General features: G+C 41.7%; 1 protein-coding gene and 1 long non-coding RNA gene across 3 annotated transcripts in view; both read right to left on the bottom strand.

The window, feature by feature from the left end:
- Window positions 1-1,884: 1,884 nt before the first annotated feature.
- LOC127383865 (uncharacterized) lies at window positions 1,885-18,041 on the bottom strand. The gene is made up of 4 exons (XR_007889325.1): window positions 16,133-18,041; window positions 14,761-16,000; window positions 11,873-11,951; window positions 1,885-2,136 (listed from the first exon to the last, which is right to left on the bottom strand). It is a non-coding gene; the product is annotated as an uncharacterized LOC127383865 (long non-coding RNA).
- A 3,551-nt stretch (window positions 18,042-21,592) lies between these two features.
- NHLRC2 (NHL repeat containing 2) overlaps window positions 21,593-23,430 on the bottom strand; it is a 50,138-nt gene continuing 48,300 nt past the window's right edge. For both annotated transcript variants that reach the window (XM_051617465.1, XM_051617464.1), the window contains one exon: window positions 21,593-22,474. In XM_051617465.1, the coding sequence (XP_051473425.1) occupies window positions 22,458-22,474 (17 nt within the window). In that variant the 3' untranslated portion in view covers window positions 21,593-22,457. The remainder of the gene's footprint in view (window positions 22,475-23,430) is intronic.

A 23,430-nucleotide genomic window follows, 5' to 3' on the forward strand; every position in this document is an offset into this window, starting at 1 on the left:
GCCATTTTATATCCTCTAAAGCTTTGGAAACAACACTGCTCTACTTCAACTCTATGAGCCACAGTGCTTCACACTAGCTCTGCCCTGAGCTCTTTCCTGAGATCATTTCAACTTCTGTTTACTTTCCCTTCTCTGGGGAAAACAAGAGGAAGGGGCCAAACAGTTAAAGTATGGACTGATGTCAGGATGAGCCCAGAAGGGAGTGCAGGGAAAACAAGAAGTGGCGTGAAAGTTGCTGAGAGAAACCTCCACTGTCATAGCTCTGATGCACAGGACAAATCCACCCATCCTCTTCTCACTCTGGATGCATAAACATGACAATATGTTTAGGTAATCCATTGTTTCTCAACATGATACAGCTTGGTGGAAGAAAGAAATCCTGCTTTCTGAGTAATTTTTTTTTTTCTTTCTTATCCTCGGTTTCCCCATTGGTAACTGAGGAAGCAATTTTAACCTACTTTGATATGCTGTAAGAGCCAGGGATTATGTTTCCATGGGCAGGGGCTTTCTTCCAGTAATAGAATCATTGCTAGGGCAGTATTCTGACTGCTGTTCTTCTGAGCACTAAAGACCCCATCTAAATGATAGAAAAATGCCACTGATTATGTTAATAAATATGACAATCCCAACAGGTTTTAAAAAGTAATTCACAGCTTCAACAAGCCTACCTCAAAATTTCCTTGCAAATGAGAAAGTTAACACCTGGCTGGGAAATTTATTAAAATTGCAAGTGTTAATTTGCTTCTAGCTTGTCTTGGGTCACTCATCTTTGGCAAGAAAATTGCACAGAGAGATTGGACTCAAAACATGGAATTATTTGAAAAGAACTTCAATTTCAAGAATATCTGAATAGGTAACAATTTTAGTGGAAACTATTATGTTCTTTAGAATACATTGATCAGAGCCTACCTTGAATCTGCAGAGTTTTCCAGAGTGGCCTGGTGGATGCCTCCAGGGGCTCTCCTGATGATCACTGCATGGAAAGTTCCCATTACACAAGCAGTATTTTTCTCCCAAAGAGAACTAATGCCTCTCCTGGCACTCGCAATGCCAGAAGCAAGAAGCCCTTGGGAGGACCACCCGTCGTGAAGCAGAGCAGTGTTCAAGATATAATGAGATGTAATTGGAAGTGGAGTCATCCCTGGGAAAAGAATCTGCAGCCTTCAACTTCCTCCCAAACCAGTCATGACCATAGGACTGTTTTCTGCATTACTGACAAAATTTTGTTGCCATATGGCCAGTGAAAAGGGGCTGAAATGCCTCTCACCCCTGGCACATGAAAGGCACCACATAATAGGACCCAGGTATTCTGTTGGATGTAGTGTCCTTTCTTTGGCCTGATCCAGTGAGGATATAAATCAGTCACATCTCCAAGTTTCTTAATCTAATTTGGTACTTCAAGGGGTGGCAGCTGGGTTTGGAGGGGATCCTGGAGTACAGTGTCTGCAGCTGCCCTCACTTTAACTCTTGTAACTCCCAAGTCCCTGAGATTCAACCAGGTGGAGTAAGGCAGATGGACCATATCTCCTGGTGAGCTTCCTCCCACCCCCATTTTCTGTCTTTCTGTATAAATGACGGCAGTTTGGCTCAGTACAACTACCTGTGCTGAATTTCCCCAGCACACAGCAAATTCTGCCCTTCCTGGTCCATGACCTAATTTGTTCTGTACCCCAGGGACACAGATATCATCCCAGAGGATCTGTCCGGATCTTTCCAGCTCTGTCCCTCTGCCAGATGAGGCCATTTGGGTGCCAAGACTTGCAGATCCTCCCTCTCAGCAGCTGATGTTACTTTAGCATGAAGCGAAAACAAAGTAGGTTAAGCTTGATTTTAATTAAACATTTCCTGCTTTCACAATGAAAGTGGAAAACACATGTGGGTGTCTCCTCGCTAAGTATGAAGGACAAAACAATGCTTTATAGGAACGGCACAGATGTTAAACCCTGTGGCACATCTTGTCCAGATCACTTTCCTTTGAAGTCAGGCTGGGGTGATTTACTTGAAATGCTTCCCTCCTGTGCGTGTCCTGGAGTCCTGTAGATGATGAGGAAAAATGACGACATCCATAGTGAGCATGCTCTTTCAAACAGTAAGGATTCTTCAGAGAAATAGCCCATTTCTCCCAAATTCCTAGCTCTGTAAGGATATGAAATATCATTTAGATTCAGCCTGAGAACGGGGCATGACAATTTGATTTCAGGATGGCTGGAGAGAATCAGTTTTTTCCAGTAACTGTGCACATGAGTTACAATGATTCTACCTGGGCAAAACCATTCCTCACTGTAACTGTCACTAGTGCTCTGCTACATTCCTGCCACTTGCCAGTGTCTGGAACTACCTCCAAAGGTGCCTTCCTGGAGGACAGAGCTGATTTAATGGACATACAAAGGGGCAGTCAAATAGCAGTCACAGCCTCATTCACTGGATGGGCTTGATCTGGCTTGATATGACACTTTATAGGCTGGATGTGTCAGGGACACTTAAATGTTAGTCTGCATTTCCTAGAAGACATGGAGCTGGTGGCTGCATCTGTGGTTGTTTGGTTTAAGTCCCATATCTGAACCCAAACTTGCTGATCATGTGAATGCATCAATGCTTTGGCACTACATTGAAGAGAGCTGGCCTCTTGAGCAGAGGGATTAACTGAGGGCACTGAAGGTCAGTCAGGGATGTTTTCCTTGGAGTGCTGCCTTCCTCTTTATGTTGTGCAGCCCTGTGGGCAATGAATTAAAATGAAGACATTCTGGGGAAGTACAGGGAAAACACACTGTTCTCCTGCACAACCCATGATCCTGCACAAGTTGTGTAGACGCAACTGGCTCTAACCCCAGCTGACTCTGAGAATTTGAACCCAAAATCCAGCACAGCAAGACAAGACCACGGAAAGTAGGAGAGAACTGTCTCCTGCAGCCCCTGCCCTTCCTTCAAGACAGAACCAGCTTTGCCTTTGTCTTTCTCACCCATTCCCCACTTCTTTTCAGAATCTCTTTTGACGCTGATTCTGTGTCATCCTCTACCCATCTGCTTCACTCCTTCCTTACACTTTCCATTAAATGATTTTTCCTGCTGTCTGAATCTCCTGTGTTGCAACTTGTGCTGCAGCTCAGGTCTTCCAAGACCGTGTGCAGTGGGGTTACCCCACCTGCCTTTGCAGAGTTGGCTCCCAGTATGCTGCTCATTTCTTTTACAAAGGGACAACATCAAGCTCAGCTTGTAATTCAGTTTGCCTCCTTTTCTGCAGTTATGTTTGATTATTTCTGCCCTGCAGAAATTATCCCTACAGAATTATCTTTTTTTTCCAGACTTTTCTTCCCTATTGGCCAAGACATTTTGGTATTTTAACTGGAAGAGAATGGGGTTATCAGGAGTAGCCAGCATGAATTTACCAATGGGAATAATGTTTGACTAATCTGATAGCCTTCTATGATGCTGTGACTGAATGGGTAGATGCAGAGAGACCAGGTTCAACAAGAAGAAGTGTAGAGTCCTGTAAATGGGAAGGAGCAACAACATGCACCAGTACAGGTTAGGAGCTGACCAGCTAGAAAGCAGCTCTGTGGAGAAAGACCTTGTTGGTGGACAACAAGTTATCCATGGGGCAGCAATGTGGCCCTTGTGGCCAAAAAGGCCAATAGTATCCTGTGGTGCATTAAGAAGAGTGTGTCCAGCAGGTTGAGGGAGGTTCTCCTCCCCCTCTACTCTGCCCTGGTGAGACCACATCTGGACTATTGTGTCCAGTTCTGGGTTCCCCTGTTCAAGAGAGACAGGGATTTACTTGAGAGAGTCCAACGGAGGCTACAAGGATGATGATGGGACTGGAACACCTGCCTTATGAGGAAAGGCTGAGAGACCTGGGGCTGTTTGGTCTAGAGAAGATAAGGCTGAGAGGGGACCTTACTAATGTATATAAATATCTAAAGGGTGGGTGTCAAGAAGGAAGGACCAATCTCTTTTCAGTCATGCTCTGTGATAGGACAAGGGGCAATGGATGCAAACTAGAGCACAGGAAGTTCCACCTCAACATGAGGAAAAAAATCTTTACTGTGTGGGTTACAGAGCACTGGGACAGGCTGCCCAGAGAGGTTGTGGAGTCTCCTTCTTTGGAGACTTTCAAGACCTGTCTGGATGCATTTCTGAGTGACCTGCCCTAAACTCTGTGGTGGTCCTGCTCTGGCAGGAGGTTTGGACTTAATGATCTCCAGAGGCCCCTTCCAATCCCTACCATTCTGTGTTTCTGAGATTCTACAATTGATTTGCAGCCCCTATCAGCTCAGCGGTCTCTGCAAGTTTAGCAGGTACAGTCTCTCTTGGTGGAACTGTAAGGTTTGAAATCCTCTATATAGCAAAGCTTTGAAACTGGAAGTGAACCTGACACCCGAATTATCCAGCTGTCCCAGAACCCAAGGGGCATTGGCTGAACTTTCTCTTTTAATAGCCTGCATTATCATCAAAGAATACAATTGTGCCTGACATGAAGCTATTGTTAGAGATGTTTGCACTTCCCTAATAGAATATAAATGTGCTCAGAAAACAATCCTTCATCAAAGCTTTATTAGAGCAGACTAGTGAAGCTCTGGGGATGGAAAGGCTAGCTAAAGGCTTTCAGGTGTGTGCCCTTTTTTGTGTCTGTTCGCAGTTTTGTTCCAGCATTCATATTATGATCTTAGCACAGACAGAAACCCCATTTATGGGGTTATTTATATGCTTACTACCTCATTTTTGGACACTGCTGTAGGGGACAAAAGCATATTTCTTTCTTGTGGACACAGAGATGTGTCTGGATACGGTAGATGATATCCAAAAATTATGGAAATAACTTCCAAGAAGAATTTCTGTCTTTCCTGATACTAATCTTGATGTCCCCTTTCTTTCTTTTCTTTCTTTCTTTCTTTCTTTCTTTCTTTCTTTCTTTCTTTCTTTCTTTCTTTCTTTCTTTCTTTCTTTCTTTCTTTCTTTCTTTCTTTCTTTCTTTCTTTCTTTCTTTCTTTCTTTCTTTCTTTCTTTCTTTCTTTCTTTCTTTCTTTCTTTCTTTCTCTCTCTCTCTCTCTCTTTCTTTCTTTCTTTCTTTCTTTCTTTCTTTCTTTCTTTCTTTCTTTCTTTCTTTCTTTCTTTCTTTCTTTCTTTCTTTCTTTCTTTCTTTCTTTCTTTCTTTCTTTCTTTCTTCTTTCTTTTTTTTTTTTTAATTCAGAAAGGCTATTTACTATTACTTTGACAAGGTTTTGTGAAATGTGCAGCCCTGCATTGTCAGGCATGAGGAGTTATTGTGACAGCACAAACCACAACACCATCCATCTAGCCCATCAATCACGTTTCCCAAAATGCCCAGTGAAAGTAAGCAGTATTCTCTCCACTTCCTGACTGTTTTTACTCAAAATATGCAAAAACTAGAGGAGAATTTCGTAAGGTCATGCAAACTGATTCAACACAATTCTGACTCTAAATTCGTTGCTGTTAAGACAGATCTATTGCAGTTGCAGATGATGATGACATCACGATGGCATTCATTTATTCACTTCTGTTAAACAAACTGCTGCCCTTTTGCTCTTGTTCCCTGGGCTCTCCCTCTTAGTAAGGCTGCTCCAGAAGCAGGGACAAAGACCTGAATTCTCCTATCAGGTTACCTTAATGCCCTCTGGGTCTCTTTGCCAAGTGGCAGAAGAACCTCACTTGGAATGAAAATTCTCAGAATTCTGTTGATTTCTTTAGAATCAGGATAATTTGTGCCAGCAGAAGTTTTCTCAAGACTCTTAAGAGTACGGAAATGAGAGGATTACAGGGAAAACTGTACTGGTATTCATGGAAAAGGCTAATCTTGTGTGTGAATATGGTCATGCTCTGGCTAAAGTAATTGTTGGCACTAAAGAGTAGCAGAAGTTAGAGTCTGTCATTGAGAACAATCTGTCCTGGCTCATCTTGCTCTGGTTATCATGAGAGTTGTGGATGGGGCACATTATGCTGACCCAGTCCCATCTGGCAGGACTGGAGTGCCCATGATGGGGGTGCTCTGGGGTCAGCACATGAAGCCCCTTCGCCCTTTTAGAGCAACTTGTCTGCTCTCTCTCATGCAGTTTTCCATAGAAGGCAGCAGCAAGCAGAACAAGGGAGAAGGCAGAAAATACACGGTGTCTCTCTGGTGGCAGGCTCTTTTCCATGGTTCATTGATGGTTTTAGTGAGGCCAAGCAGATGAGACTGTTGGGAGGTCTTGAGAGGACAAAACAAGAAAGGGGACCTGTTGTAGTATTTGTTAGAGTACAGCCCATTCAAGGTCAGAAATCCAGTGTAACACAAGTACAGGAAGGGAGAGCTACAGCTCCAAATTAAGCTGGCAAAACAAAGGGTTAGTAAATGTCCTGAGATGTCCCAAATCCCCTCAAAAGTCAGAGGCAGAGCCAGGAAGAGAAATTTTCCAAGGAGTGATGGTTTTGTTTATTTTTAAAAATTATTAAAATTCCTCCAGCTCCCCACCCCACAAGTTTCTGGAATTTGATGTAAAGAAAACATTTAATTTCAGATTTAAGAATTGTAGGATGTTTGAACATCTATTTTCTTGACTAAAGGGGAATGAAATTTCTAAATCAAGAGCCATTTCCAACTGGAAACCAAATGTTCTGGCTGGAGTTGCAAACGTGAACAATTTCAGCTTTCACCATTTATTGTGGTTTGTTATTCATGGACAGTGGAGCACAACTGAGACAAATTCACAAAACGTTTACTTTGCTGGCAGGTCTCTCAAAGCTCTGCTGAGTTTCATCATGAGGAGCTCCTCCTGCACATGACCTGCCAGAACAATTTGCTTAATCTACCATTTCCCAGTTGGCATCTGCTTTATCACTATTATTACCTGTGTCCTATATCACTTGATATAGTAGCAGCAGAAGACAGGAACCCCCCTATAGCTTCTTTCTTGACCTGGGGGCTCTAGAAACCCAAAGGGATGTCAATTCTCTATGTGCATTCAGTAGGAATGGTCACAGTCTGAGCCTGGGATATGGTGTCCAGCCCATGACAACCCCCTGCCCCAGCTGTTCTATAAGTACTGGGTGCTACTGCACAAAAACATGCACCATGGGAGCATCTCAGTTAGAGGCGGGCTTTTAGTCGAAGCTGATTTATGGCCAGCTGCTACTTTAAAAAGTCCCCAGTTTGCTTGACTGAATTATTCCAGGGGCATCTGCAAGCTGGACTACTCTCAGGCTGGTTAAGCCAGTAGTTATTCAGTAGCCAGTGAATCAAGAATTCTTCAGCTTCCTCATCCTAGGAGATGAGAGAGTAAATTCTCAGTAGCCTGTATCTTTAATAGCAAATTTACACTCACCTGATTTCAAAAAACATTTTAATAGATGTGTTGATTTAAGAGAACCTGATTCTTTTTGTCACAGAAATAGCACCATAGCACCAACAGAAGCGTATTAAACTGGATATTTGGGTGGAAAAATGTTGGCAGATGCATGTATCTTGACAGATATTAAAATTACATAAAACTGTCTCCTGCTTCAGACAAATCCTAGAGCTATTTATAGCTCTTAGCTATTTATCCATTAGGTGCTAGCAATTCATGCCTGTGTACAGCATCATGTAGTGCACTGCAGGGACACAGGACTTCAGCACCACTGGGTGTTACCGGAGAACTGAACGTGAGGCCCTGAGTTTTGGTACTGTTTTCATTTTGCAACACACAGACACACACATGCTTGTGGTGCCAGTTACTGACTAGTACAAAAGCATGAGGCTCCCTGGTGTGCCCATGGGACAGCACCCATTTACATTAGCAGAGAATTTGGCCTGTATGACTTATGCCATGCTCCACAGGCAAGTACTGGTAAGGTATCTGCTGAAGATGGGAATGACAAACTTGTTTTACTCACAACAGCTGCAAGAAGATACAACTAGAGTTCATTCAAGTTTGTATGAAGATTTCAGCAGCTCTGCTGTTGAGTGGTGTTCTGCACATGGTCCTGGGCTCCTGGGATTTGTGCCATGAGGAACCTCAGGAAACTATGAAACAGAAACCTCCATCCCTGCATTGAGAACAAAATCTGGAAAAGGGGGAAAATGAGTTGACGTGTATGTTCAAAGCTGAAGTTACGCTCTGTTAAGAGGAGAAACACAGACATGCTTTTAAACATGGACATTTCCTTTGCTATTTTTTTATTTTTTTTAATTTTTTTTTTTTTTAAGCAGGAGAAACTAAAACCAGAGAGATTTAACCTGCAATGGTGGCCACAGTTTTTTCCATCTCTGACCATTTTGGGTAATGACATAGATAAACAGAATTTGCTGGAGTCTGGGTTTAATCTCCTGGCTCATGTTCCCAGGACTGTTTACAGCTCAATGAACTTTGCCCCAAGTTCTGTTTGGAGTTTTCACCCATGGCTTGACAAAAAGTGAAAGGTATTAATGATCTGATGATCTAGTGCTTGTCATCTAAGATGCCAATGTTATATCATCGGGCTTCATAAACAAAGGGCCAGATTCTTATTTATAGTCAAGATGCTTTGTGCACAAGTCAGCATGTCAAGCACAGAAACTGGATGAGGATTGCTGCCATATTCCTCTGGTTTTGCTCCTGCTTAGCACGGGTTGGTTCACCTGTGCTCTCTTTGAACTTTAAGAGCTGCTCCAGCTTTCATACCTTTCAATGGCAATAAAAGAAACAATTCAGTCAATGGGTGAGCATAGGAATACTGACCACAGTTTCCACAGCCTCCCTCAGAATAGAAACTCATTTTACTCTTACAGAGCTGGGAGATCATCCTTGCCCCAAAGTGACAAGCACCAGGCTGGAGTGTTGTTGCAGATAGACTGTGCCCAGCAGTGAGAAGCTATGGCTTTGCACAGGAAATTCTAATCCTTGTTCATTGGGCTAATTAAAAACAAAAATTGATATATTTTTTAAAACTCAGAAGGTTTGGTTAAGAAATCATGCTCATTATTTCTCAGCTTTATGGAAAAGATGGTAGGGTTGGTTAGTCCAAGGAGTAAGCAATCTGGAGTTTACGTCTCCTCTGATTTGTGCTATATGTGAGCACTCTCTGAGTCTTCTTTTCATGGGGAGTATCATGGTCCTTTGCCACTGCTTGAAAAATTCTCTGTTAACATATTACCAAGGGGCAAAATCCAGGTACACTTATCTTACAAGGGGCACAGTCATGTTAACTTATTTTCATTGCCCAGTCAGTTAAGGAGTTGGCTTTTTGCTGAACACCGGTCAGACCTACTTGGGAAACTGGTTTTATTCCCAGGTACACTTATTGGATAATATTGCTATACTTCTTAATGATTAAATACTCTCAAAACACCTCCTGAGATGTGTAACACAGGCAAATCCTGCTGTCTGTAGTTGTAGATAAAGCTAGGACAAACAGAGTTAAAGCCTCCTAAATATCTGGAAATTACCACTATAAAACCTTATCCTACCTTCCTACCTTATGACTTCAAGGAAATGGGACTGGTAATAGTCCTATTTATATATGTACTCTTATATATACATTAAACACTCAGGCCATTCAAAGCAAAGAGCCTTGAAGGAAAGGCACTGCTCTTTCTAGGCAGCAGCAGCAGCAGCATTCCAATGGCCCAGACATTTATTTCTTCCTTTGCTTTAGGTTGGAGACAATTCAAAGCTATCCTCGTGTGTGAGACCTACCTGAGAAAAGTACGAAAAGTAATGGGCCTTCTGTGACATATTGTGAGTGGATACAAGGAAATTGAAATATCTAAAATCAGAAAAAAGTTGGTGTGACACAAAGCTCATGCTCCCAGCAGGATTTCCAGTGGGTGGTGGTGAGCTCTGCAATGGTGACATCTCTGCAGAGCCCATGGGAAGCGATGCTGCCTGCAGGACACAGCTAGGACAGGAACTGTTGGGAGCCCTTGGTTACAGATCATTGATTTCCTGTTTTTTTCTCCAGCTTATCTGAACCTCTGGACTTGCTTGTACAGAGAAAGGAAAAAAAAAAGAAAAAAAAAAAAAAAAGTAAATAGAACTGGCATTTCCCATTGTGTTTTCCCAGCTTTTTTTTTTTCAACAGATCTGTGATTAAAAAAAAATCCATTTCAGCTTAGAATAGCAGAAATGGTATCAGAGAGTTAACAGACAAAAGGAACTATCTGTTTTAGGCGCCATTGTATTTAAAAGGATTGTTTTTCCTAAAGCAATTAATCCTCTACATTTCCTTCAGGCTATCTCCCAGTAGTAAGTGGTGTTTCCCCTGTGTAACACATGGAGGAGAGGATGCCAAGACCGTGTTAGCCTGAAGTGCCACCTGGTATCAGTGTGCCAGGGGCGTGTAGTAGAGTACAACTGCACTATCTGTTTAGAAGTCCTTGTCAGAAACCAGCAAATATTTAGGAAGATGAAAAGATAAGGCATTAAATTGGGGCCTGGAACAGGACAAAAAGGCTGATAGATATCAAGAGGTACAGCAAAGATTTGTAGAGAGTGTTGGTGAGGACTATGGTATAGGGTCTCTTTTCCACCTGAAATGGAGCTGTGGTACCTAGAGCATGGTGTGTTGGACTGCTTGGAGGTGCCTGCCCTCCTACTACAGCCATGGTAAATTCCCTTCTTCCAGGGCCTTTGTTTCACCTCCCACCTCTGGCCTTGGCAAACACTTTGAGAGTGGTTTGGAAGGTTCTTCCTATTGCAAGTCTTCAAAGAAACTAGAAAAATAGGACACAGCCCCCAGCTGGAGGCTGTCATTGTTAATTCTTCCACCAAATAAAATACAGGGTTTCAAGACTCTTTGTCAATTAATTATCTCACCTTCAGTCACATGGTTTTTGTTTATGCAGCACTTTATGTAAGCAGAAAAGTGTGTGGTTTTATTAATAATTACACGGGTGGTAAAATTTTCACTACCACCAAACATCCAAGTCACAGTTGGTTTCTGCTGCTGATTTCTAAAAGTTGCTTTTTTCACGTAACGTTAAGCCTTTAACTTTTTTCAAGAGCAAAAATTATCCAAACCAGTGTTTATGTAACACCAGCAATCACGGGTCTTAAAAAAGGAGTTTAAAAAAACTTTAAAAAGCTGGACTTGGCAGAAATCCGGGTTAGATAACCTCCAGGCCTATCTATATAGAGGTTCTACACATGCACACATAGTCACATACGGATTTTCCAGTCATACAGCACATCTCACCTAATGCTAAACTTTGCCTGACACCATTCTGTTAACAAAGAGTTAATTCCTGGCACATATTTAGATTTATAGAAGGCAGTTAAGAATGAAAGAACAAGCAATCTTCCCTTCCTCAAAAGACATTTATCTGACATTCTGGATTGTAGAGAAACTTGAAAACATAATCTACGAGGACAATATCTATAGATTATAAAATACTTTCTTGATTTTAAGTCAAATTTTTGACCTGGAGAAAGAGTGAGGGGAATGCATCATGTTTTGTCTGCATGATGTCTCTACATTTACTGTGAAATTAGGAGTAGGAGGAGAACACAAGTCTACTTTGGAACACTTTTGTGATTTCTGTTGGTTTGGTTTTTTTCAGCAGCGCTATGAATTGCACAGTAGAAAATGGGTCCTGTCAACCGGTAGGATCTTTGAAAAGAAGCAAGTGTGTTCTATTTATAAAAATACCCAGCAGCTGGTGAAAAATGAAGTCTGTGTATCTGCCCCAGAAGTTGTGAACAGCAGCTAAATGCGATCCTGACAGGCCAAGGAGATGCTGAGGCAGAAGCTGCATCTGTTGGGTTCCACCATGGGAAACAGATGAGCATAAAGACAGAAAGCAGGAAACCTCTTCTGGCCTTTTCTTCTCTGTTTGCTCCAAATAAATGATGGAGGAAAATTAATTTCCTAAAACTTAAGAGAACAGTTTAAAGGTAGGAGAGTGACAGAGCTGATTCCTCACCTTTCAGCTGAAGATTCTGAGTCTTTGGAATGGTGCTGCAGTTCTTCCAGGAAGATGAATTATTTCCACTCTTGCAGCACTGAAACAAAATTTGAACCTAATTCAGAAGCCTTAATTAGGACCCCAGCTGGCTGTTGCCAACACAGCTTCATTGAATTGACAAATTCTCAGAAGAGAACAGAAACACAAAGCAGTGCAGGAAAGCCTACGAGGTGTCAGGAGGCTCCTTTGGTCTTCAACTCACCTCCCTCCCACTCCAAAAAAAAGAAAGCTAATATTCAGTTTTTATTTCATTAGCTAGTCATTATTTACTACACCTAATCTGTAATTGGTGGCACAGTTTTTACATTCTGCTGAGTTAAAATGTTACTCATTTCCCTAATAACTGATTTTGCAAAGCTTTACAATGTCACTGCATGACATTTAAAACACAACCATGATTCCTGAATGCTCCTTCAAACAGAAATCAGAATGCCTGTGTAAAGGAACGTGCAATTACACCTGTCTTGCACAAAAATACTGCAACCATGTTTAAAATCTAAATCACACACATTTAGTTAGAACCAAAAAACAATCTCCTTCTCCAATTTTAAAAAGTGTTTTGACTTGGTCAGCCCTGAGTTGGTCAGGCAGTTGGACTAGATGATCATTGTAGGTCCCATCCAACTGAGATATTATCCTATCCTATCCCTATCCTATTCTTATGCCTATATGCCAATTAAATCTAAAAAAAAAATAATTTAAAAAAAGGCTGTGTATGCATGATTAAATGTATGTGGGAAATGTGTTTGTACTCATCCACTTATGTCATATGTGTTGAACAGAGTAATTTTTTCTCACTCCTGGTTACCTGACATCCAAAATATTAATTTTCCAGTTTTCATGTGCAAATGAATCACCTTTAAGACTCCCTTCTTTTTCCTTTAGTTGTAGTAGGCTTAGTGATGTCTTTTAGTTACCGTTACTCACAAAGAAAGCCATGTGAATGTACACAGTGCAATCCATTCTGTCAAATGAAGCTTTTGACAGCTTGACCCCCAAAAACATTTATTATTGACTGGGCCATACTGTCATGTCAGATGACTTCTGCCTTCTAAAGGCACAGACCTGAAGCAACTTCAATATAGATTTTCTCATGCATTTTTAACACATTTAATAGGTGAGAATTCATCACCACAAGCTGTAGTTTCAGCCAAGGGTGGGACACTGGACCTGTGTCTGGGTACACACCACCACCTCAGGCCATGCCAGGCCAGCACAACCCCAAGATGCTAGAGGAAACACCAGCCCTCATGGTGAGGCAGTGTCACCTCCAATCCTGCCTCCCCCTTACTGGGAGGCAGAAGTAGCTTCTTTCCAATTGCTGTGCTATGGAATGGTTAGTACCAGGTCAGACTGACAGGGTGTCAAGCTTTGTGATTTAAGGCCCCAGTTCAAGAAACCACACAAATACACTTCTATTGTTTTATACACACAAATCTCTAGGAACAAAGAGCCAAATCCTCCTCTTCTCTAATGTAAACCTTGCACCAATCCAAGATGCCAGAAGTCCAGTGTCTTTGGGTTTGTACTAGACAAAGCAGGATTTGCTAGTTGATTTTTGTCTGAGATTTATTTCTTTCTCCTGTTTGGTCCATCTCTGATGAGAGTTTAATATGATAAACTGAATAACAATAGAAAAATAGCCACTGTCCAAAATACTCTAAAAACACCAACTTTTCCACTTTGTTCACCATCTCACTTACTGTTCCTCATATAATAATATTAATAGGGGCAAACTTTTGCTATCAAGGTTTTAAAAGGCGATCACCTTTAACCAGTTAAAGAAAATTAATTTGTCAAGCAGGCTGACAGATTAGTCAACCCAAGCAGCTGTGTAATCCTACCAGGGCAAGTTACCAGCTCTGTGGCAGCACCAGTGATGTTGCATTACATTTTTCTGTTATGTCAGACTTAACTAAAGAAGGAAAAGAGAACAGAAATTTATGTTGGCATCTTCTTGCTGCAAAGATCAGCAGTAGAGTTTAGGCATTAAGGAGTAGAAAAGAATAGAAAAAAACCCCAAAATGGTATTGCCTGGATTGTTAATTATAATTTAAGCTCCTCCCTCTGCTCTCCTTTATCCTCACCATAAAAAACCCTACATTGACACATAAGAAGTAACACACCCTGAAGGCTACAGATGTTATCCTTCTAGCACTGCATTTTACTCCAGAATAGGAAGGAACCAGAGATTGAAGCTTTCTTTCGTATTTAAGCAGGCATTTAAATCACAGTGGGGTTCTCTGTAGATGGCTTTTTTGAGGGCTGCAGCTGAACTTGCTGCTTTAAGGTTCTCTGGAGCCTAGTTTTGAGTGTGGGTGTCAGTAGACAGCCCTGCTATTGGAAACTTCTGATCCTTCTCAGAGAGAAAATAGTTTTCTTTTTCCTTCAAGGAGAATTAAGATAGAGGAATGAAGCTGCTGCTCTGGATGACCTGAGGAATTCAGGTAGGGATGGGAAAGGACCCCACAGGTTAGCATTCAGTGCTTGGATTATTATTTATTTTTCTGGGACAGCATTTTTTTTCCATGATGCAGCAATGAAATCCAAAGGCAGGCCATCACCAACCAGCTACATGACTTTCCTTGGAAGGGAAAGACAGGCTTCTTATCTTTGATGATTCTGTCATGGATCTAGGTTATTGTCTATACCTTTTCAACATTTGTGCCTCAGACTTGTTTCAGCCACAGGAATTGTCTTACATGAAAGCAAAATTACCCTGACGCTGTACAAAAGTAAACCACCTAAAACGAGAAGACAGATGACAGAAATCACTGTGTTAATGTGAGAACCAGACAGGTTCAACAAGGGTTCAAGCATTTCAGCCCTCTGCAAACGCATCTTACCTTGAAGAGAGAATTTTGCATGTTGTCTTTAAGAATTTACAGCAAATTTGTAGTTTAGTCCTCCCACAGCTGCACATGGGAAAATTCTCCAAAGGCTGACAAATCTTTTCTTGCAGTACCTGGGAAACCTTTAGCTTTTTAGCATTAGAAGCATGGAGAAAAGATCACACAGCAATTAGCTTACTGCTGAAAATTCAACACCTCTTTGATATTTGATGCAATTTTTTGCCCGTTGCTGGGATGTTTTGGATGTGGGGAAAAAAAAATCAAATCACTCCAGAAGCACTACTGTAAATGGTCATATAAATAACATTTTGGAAGCTTGTTAGCTTTGTGTAGTGCTATATTTCATGGGTGAAGACAATATGTGCAATGCTGAAGATGATCTTTGAGAAGAAACAGAGCCTAGAGAGATCTGAAGATACAAGGCAGAAAGCTTTGGAGGACCAGAAAAACAGTTATCAAAGCAACCGGCCTTAGAACAGAGACTCCCATGATGAACAGCTCTTTTATCTGCTTGAGTGGCCCTGGGGATGCAGTTCCACTGACACTGGCAATGAACAGAGAAAGGCTTGATATTCCTTCTCCTTCGCTGGGAAGGGATACCATGTAATAATATTGTTTAAAAAAAAAAAAAAGACTGTAGGAGGAAAAAAACAAGCTGAATCTTGAAATATTAAAACCAGTTTCCTACAGAAATTAAATAAATGTACCATAACTGGCAAAAGAAGAAAACAGCTCTCAGTTGACATAATGAATAATTGGAAGAGGCAAAGAACTGCTGAGATGCTATTAATATTTCTTCTATGTTTTTTTCAAATATAATTTAAAAATTCTCACGTATCTTCAGCATCTGTTGATGAAAGAGAACATAAATATATCTGATACAGGAATCTTGCTACTTTTAATCATAGAAAAATAAGTGGAAGGCTTTGATTCTTGGGGAAAGGTGGACTTCACAGAATCACGGGATAGTTGAGGTTGGAAGGGATCTCTGGAGGTCATCTTGTCCAATCCCCAGCTCAGGCAGAGTCACCTAGAGCAGGTTGTCCAGGACCATGTCCAGTGGATAATGTCAATTTCAAATACCATGTGAATTGCTGAGGGTCAGCACTGGCATCGGGGTTTTCACCCACTTGATTTGATCTTCGTGGTCCGTTTGTGTGTCATCTCTGCTGAGATAACAAGACGTTCCAGATCAGCAGAAGGAACAAGAATGACAACACAAGTGAATGAAGTTCTAGGGCACGAAAGAAAAGACAAATCAGCTTTTCAAGTCATTACCTCTGGATTCTCAGCATGCAAAGCAGACCATGCTAACCCTCAGATAATTTGTTAATTTGTTCTTATAAAAGCATGCAGTACGTTTTACCCTGCGTCAGCCTGGCCGGCATGCTCCAGTTACGGCATCGAAGGGACGTGAACTTGAACCTCAGCTGAAACAGAAACCAGTCTAGATAGTGCCCCAAGATTAAACAATGTTTTGAAATCAAGTTCAACGCAAGCTTTCTGTCCTCTGTGAAGTAAGTTATCACTGCTACTGCAAACAGAAAAAATACCTTAGGTTTCCCAGAGTAAAAGAGACCCCACAGACTGAGAATCCAGCCAAAATCAGAACAGCCTCACTGTATATCATGTTTATTTTAGCTCTGTATCTTGGGCTAATGAAGTAATCACCTCTGCAGTGGGCAAAAGGACACTATTTATAAAAGTTCAGGCAATCAAGCATTTATGATTTTACTGCAGATGCAGACATCTTTCTGAGGCAACAAACATACAGCAACTGAATATTTTTCCCCACTTGAAACAGGAGGAAATCTGAAGAGGCTGAAGAGCCATTGTGTTTTAAATACCATTAAATGGATAGATGTTTTTCACATCTATATTTAGCAATGATAAACATTGCACACTGAGATTCATAAACCTAAAGAGGGTACTGAAGCCCTCTTGTGCTGCTGTGAGAAGTATAGAAATACCTATTCTCTTAGTGAGGCAAAATGCATCAACTGTTCCATGTGAAGGAGACAGAACAGTTCCCCAGGAAACTATCTTGTGGTTAATGCAGGTATTAAAAGACACCTTTAATCCATAAATCCTGTTGGAATCATGCACCATTCTTCTTCCTTTTTATTCTAAAGACACTGAATCAAAGTCACTTTGCATTCTCAATCAACCTGAAGAGCCTAGTTTTCTGAAAATTGTGAGTCAGAGGCCTGAGGGAGACAGACCACAAAGCTGCCTACGTCTGACACGTAGCCCCAACCAGATCATTCAAAGTCCTGTGACAATGTGTGCTGTTTATGTGACAGCATAGTATCTAGGATGCTACATCTCCCAAAGACCCTCAAAAGGCCAGTGTCCAAAATGTCTTTGCTCTGCCTGGGTGCAGATGAGGCGCTTCCTTAGGTGCCTAAATTGTTTAAAGAAGAAAAAGATGCATACTGGTAACTCAGCACTGGCAGGTGTGGTCACTTGTTTTGCACCTGCACGCACTCAAGCGTGCCACCACTGACTGGATGTGGCTCCCAACACTGCTGTCAAAGTCCAGGCATCAATCTGAGAAACAGCCTGAAGTAAAATATTTTACTAAACTTAACCACCCATGATACTGGATACTTGGTAGTCTGTCTCCTTAGCCTTCGTCTGTGTACAGAGGTATGACAAATGTTTCTGGTGACTCATCCCAAGAGACAAGAATAGCACCAATGATAGCATCAAACACTTGAGTGTTTATGGCAGGACTTGCCAGAAAGGTGCCTCGTTCATAGTTTCAGATAAGACCTCAGCTGTGGTTTGTCATACGAAGTTCAAGTGCTCTAAAACTTGAAAAACTGTGACTTTATGATGCTCGTTTCAGCTAAAAGTTGTTATTTCCCTGTCTTGTATTAGCTGAGCTTCCACATGGATCTCGTATTATTCCAAGACTGCCAGAAATCTCTCAGTGGGAGCAGTAAATGCCAGTGAACTGTAAAAGGGAACTATCCATTTCTAATAGAGGGTGATAACTTGTTGAGTAGATTATCAGGAAACTTTTCTGAGTGATAAATCTCCTCAGTCATTCCAAAATTTGGAGAGACTGAAAATGGTTTGGCGAAAACAACTTATCTGATAGGAAACTCCAAGAGCTGTGAAAAGGCCTTTCTGGCTCTGTGTTTGCAGGCATCTTCATTCAAGGATGTCTTCATGCTCCCACCATCTGAATTGCTCTGTACAAGTGTATCTACAGAGAGAAACACGTTTCAGGCATAACTATCCTGGTTTGTCAATGTCTGCCTCGTCTAGTTGAGCTCTTCTTTGTCCTCTTACCTTTTCTGGTAAGGCCATGGTGGAGTTGCTGTTCCTCGTGACCATTGCATGACCCTTTCAGGGTGGTAGCAAAGCCTGCTCATCTGTGCATCTGCTGTGGAACTTGTGGTTTCATAACTTAGCAACTTCAAACAGAAACTGCTATGAAAAGACACTGCTCTTCTACCTCTAGCTGAGTAAATAACAAGTGCCTGAATGTTCTGTGACCAAGCTGACACAATCAGGTGTTGTGGAAAAAAATACTCTTCTCTTTGCAGTCTTTCATTTCATTTCATTCTTTTATTTCCCAGTCCCATCCACTCCTCTATGCTTGTTCAACATTTGATCTGTTCGCTAAACAAAATATTTTAGTTCCTGAAAGTCAACATCTTGGAGAACATGTTTTTTGGTGTTGGGCAGAATAAGGGCATGGAATGATACTCACCATTCCTGACCTTTATGCAGTTCACTTGTCTTTCTAATGCTCCTGCCTGAATGCTGTTTTTTAAATGAATTTAGCAAAGCTAAAACTCAACTCCCCATGTATTTTCCAGTACTTCACCATTCTTAAATGCACAATCTTTTTTTGCTCACTTTTTCTCCTTCACTCCTCAGTCACTCCAGGATTATTGCTAGGTCAATAAAGACCAGAACCCATTGTGCTGCTACCACACTTAACAGCTGTTCAACTACCCCTTGGCCTTGGAGTCCTTACCGGCTACGTACATCAGGCAGGTAAAGGAAAAGAAGGGGGCAGCTGGTGGGCTCTGCAATGATGGTAGGATCAGCTACAAATCCAAGTACCCAGTAGATCCTACTTCTTCCTCTAAAATCCCTCTTCTTTTCCTTTCATGCATGACGTATCTGGAAAGCCTCTATTTAGCTCTGAAGTTTTCAGGTGACAGTAGCTCAGTTTGAGTGTCTTTGCAGTAAACTCATCTCAGTTGAGCAAGTGGGAAGACCTAAAGCTGAGCTGGGAGAAAGCTGTCACTGATGTCTGTGAGTCACACAAACATCATTTGCATTTCAAGCTGACCTGGTGCATCTAGCTGTTTCTTAATGAGAAATGCACTAGAATGATGCTGTGTCTGCCTACACAGACCCCCATAGCAAGGCACTGATTGCGTTGGGGATCAGAGTGAGCAGCTTTCATCTGCATTTTTAGACATTTGCCGGCTAAAAAAAGAAGAAGAAATAACGTTGTGTTTTTTTTAACTGAAAGATTGTTCCTCAGAGGAAAAGAACTAGTGTTGCTGGTCCTCAGGAGTACATTTTGCCATGATACTTATCTTTATCCTGCCCCTCCAGCAGCAGTGAAGCAGCAAGTGGTTTTAATTATATTAAGAAGGATGGCATTTGGTGGCCATAAAGTCATCACATATGGGAAACAAGGCTCACGTTGCACAAGGACTGTGCTGTCAGAGCAGCAGTTTGAAAACCACTGGTCAACAGTTGTTTTTATCTGAGGCTACAAACCAGTCATTGAGACTTTGTTGAATTTACACTAATTCTTACTGGCCATCTGTCTGCAGTGCTCATTTTAACCAACACCAAGTACTTCTAGCAGAAGGGCTGAAGGAAGAACAGGCAGGAGAACTAAACTGCCCTGTCACATCCGATCAGCATTGCCCCAGGCAGACAGAGCTACAAACAGGTGAGTGAAGCTTGCACTGAGCAGTGCCCCAGCCAGGTCTAATATCAGGAGACTTGTACCTCCATGACTCTTATTCCAACAGTCTTCCAATACCTGCAGCCAACCAATTTCCTTCTTTGTGCTATGACCCACTGGGGGTGTGAGACGCTGAATTTGCACCTCTGAGTCCTGGTGGCAAAGAGACTTGCAAAGTGATGGCAGATGCTTGCTCTGAGTGTACATGTGCAGTGCTTACAAAGGCTTCCTGTGAGGAAAAAAAAAAGAAGAAATAGGACTGGGTGCAGTGACACAGTCTGCCCTTACTTTCATTTTAAAGTTGGAAAAGACAGAAAACAAGATAGCTGGAAAACTTCAGGAGAATGGTGACTGAGGTATCAGGTAGTCAGCACCTCTTTCTGAATGAGATCTCTTTTAGGGGGACTGTAAATTGTGTTGAATTAGATTATACCCTCTGGCTGAAAAAGCTGATTGAGGGGTTTTTCTTAAAAGTAACCACATTTTCTTTTGACAGTTTTTCAAATGAAATGTTTCCTCTTGGAGAAAAGAGAAACATTATGCTTTCCAAATGAATGTCCCCCTTTGAAAAGGCATATTTTGCTAAAATTGTTTTAAAAAAACCAAATGTCTCAAAAAAGAGCATTAAATTAACTGAATTTTTCAAGAAGTAGAGCTTAAAGGGGGATTAAATATAAAATGTATGTGTCCCTGAAATATTCCTGTTTCATTTTGTCCAGAATTAAACTACTTTCCTCTGACTTTTTTCAGAGTTGGGACACACTAAGTGAAAGAGCCCTATATTTTCCTACAGAGTAAAGGACACCAGTGTTACAGAACATGAGTGGAAGTTAAGCTCTGCAAAGTGTTTTCAAAGACTACTGCAAAAACAAGCCCTTGCCACAGTCTTCCCTGTATGGTCTGGATATCTATAGTTTTTCCTTAGTAACTGTTTGTGCAGCTAAGAGACACAAAGCATTAAGAAGTCACAACAGCTTACTCAACAAATTAGTCAGGGTGGTGTTATAAATATAAGGGAATCAGCCTGTGTGTAGAATGCATTGCATTTCATTTGTATTCTTCAATGTGAAAACAATCCTAAAACAACATGGAAGCATCTCTGTTAGATGTCTAAAGGAGTATTGAAAAATGTCAGGAGAGTGGTGGTTTTAACAGGAAATTAATATAATATTTTATAGGTTTATAACTGAGGAGACTGCATGCATTGTGTGCATGTGCATGTGAACACTTACCTTCTTCCCCATGTATCTAGCAGACAAGCAGTGTAGTGGGATTCTGGAACTCCGTGGCTTTATTTTTTAGCATCACCATTGGGCTGACAGGTTAATTTTTACCAAATCAACATTCTTTTAGTCCACATGCCTCAAGTACTTTGATTAAGTTTCAACATTATTAGGATTTAGGTTACTGACACTGTTGCTGACTCATTGTGAACACCTGATCTAACCAGTTTAGCGGAAAATCTGGGGGATATTCATCTTTGTTTTCTGGGTCCAGTGGAGATCAGGTAGGGCCAGCTTTCCAATTGACCCCAGATCAGTTTGGTGTCCCAGACTTGGGTGTGGTCTACAGAGCAGCATTGAGCTGGAGCACAAACCAGGTCAAGGCAGTGGAGTGGACCTGAGAGCAACAGCAGGGGAAATCCTCAGGAGTCACTCAGCCCGGCCGTGCCATTACAGTAGGCTTGCTATGCATGTCACATTTTGCAGAGAACAGTGACAGACCAGGAAATCTGAGGTGGTCCTATAATTTATAGCTTGTGCTTAAAATTAAAGATTAAGCATGGCCAGTGTCCATTATTGTAGGAATACAGACGGTTCAAAACTGTTTTTCTAAGCAAAGGAATCAAATCATGGTGAGTAGAACTGTTTGTGGTTACTTGGTAGTATGTGGTACTCCAGCAGAAACCAATGAAGTCTCTTTCAATCAGTGTCTTCTTTCCACAGAAGATTGTGCTCTCTCCAAATGCTTGGATCACAGACAGGCCTGAACTGGACCACCAAGCAGCATGAACTTTGGCTGGTGATTGATGTGAAAGCAGACTCAAATCCAAATCTGTAAATCCAGGAATAGGTCCCACCCACCTCTGTCATTTGTCAAACTGAAGCAATCAGGGAGTGCACAAGCTACAAAGCTTATGAAATCCCATAATTTTTTTCTAGAAGGCTTAACTGGAACCTGGAATTTAAGCACTGCTCCATGTCTACAGACTAATGCAGGAGCAAACTATTATTTCAGGAAGGTGTCCCAGATTGATCCTGATTTCTTAGTCCTTATATTGACCTTCTTTGCAACTTGCTTTCTGTAATGGAAGAGAAAAAGAGGTAAAACCTGCCTCTTCTGAGCCGAGAACCTCTTTGAAACATAAATGGGGATATAAATGGGGAGATGGACACAGGTCCACCCTAGCTTGATTTCTGTCATAAATAGTTCTGCAGATGATCATCAACATGCCAAGTCTTCTGAAATACGTTTCTTTTATGCTCCAAATGTCTTTTTAGCAGTAGAAATTGAAGGTGATGTGTTAAACCAACAGAAGTATCTCATGGTCAGTGGATGGTATAGACGGTCCTTTCCAGCTCTCTCTGAAGATGTTGAAAACAGCAAGCAGTTTGAGTGTAGCCACTGTTTCTTGCAGATCTCCAGCTGTTTTGTGAAATAGTCTATCAAAAGGCTGTAAAAAGGAGACTTCTGTCTCTGGTTCCTAAGTCGCTGCTGGATACCGGCTGTTCCCACTCTTACTTTATATCCTGCCTCCAGCTTGAAAATGAAAAAAGAAAAGCAGGTTTGTTGTTTTTTTTCACACACCTAATCCTAGGTTCTTGCTTGGTTTAGAACAACATTATGTTGCATTAGTTGTTTAATATTAACATGGCATTAAATCACAGAAACAGAGCTGAACGCACAGGAACCATTTCCCAGCCCAGGTGGTCAGGCCAGCAGCCTGCTGGGTAGCTCTCAGCAGTTCCCTAGCATGGAGGGAGCCAGGTGGGACTGGCAAGAAATTCCAGCAGCAGAGAACAAAGGGCAGGAGAAAGGCAGCAGCAGAGGCAGCACAGAAAGAGCCCTTCAGAAATCAGGTTCACTTCTTACATGGGGTCGAGCTTGAGTATTACTTGTTTTTAGTAAGTTTTACTTTAAAAATGTTGTTGCTGGTTATAGAAAGGGTGCCAGAAAAAATGGCCAAGAAAACCTCTGTGGCAGCCAGATTTTGTTCCATGCCAGGCACTGAACCCCAGACATTTCAGGTAACACTTGGCAGTAAAAGAGTGAGGGGAGTGGAGTGGCTGTATGGTTGTTAGACAAAAGGTCCATTTGTGGACATACACCAGACCAGAAGGATGAGCTCTTCAGCTTTGATAACACAGACTTCCACCCTAAAGACACCACAGGGGAGCAGACTGTCCCATACATCTGTGGCCAACACAGTCCCCACACACAAAGATAATTTTTAGCTAAGCTTCTGAATCCCTGCCTGAGTAGGTGGAGTGGGACAGTTCAAGCTTCTCACGCTCTGTTTCTTCCAGGCACAGCTGGAAAAATGCCATATTGAGCACTCATTCACTTCAATGTATCTACCTAGCTGGGGGCCTGAGGAGAGAGAAACCCCTCCATTATGTTCAGATTTTCCTTGCAACACAAAGAGACATGGATGATTACTCCAATTAGACTCTGTGGAAACCGATTGAGTCACTGGAGAAACATTGGTAGGGAAG

Source organism: Apus apus, chromosome 4, assembly GCF_020740795.1.
Source record: "Apus apus isolate bApuApu2 chromosome 4, bApuApu2.pri.cur, whole genome shotgun sequence".
Classification (NCBI taxonomy): Eukaryota; Metazoa; Chordata; class Aves; order Apodiformes; family Apodidae; genus Apus; species Apus apus.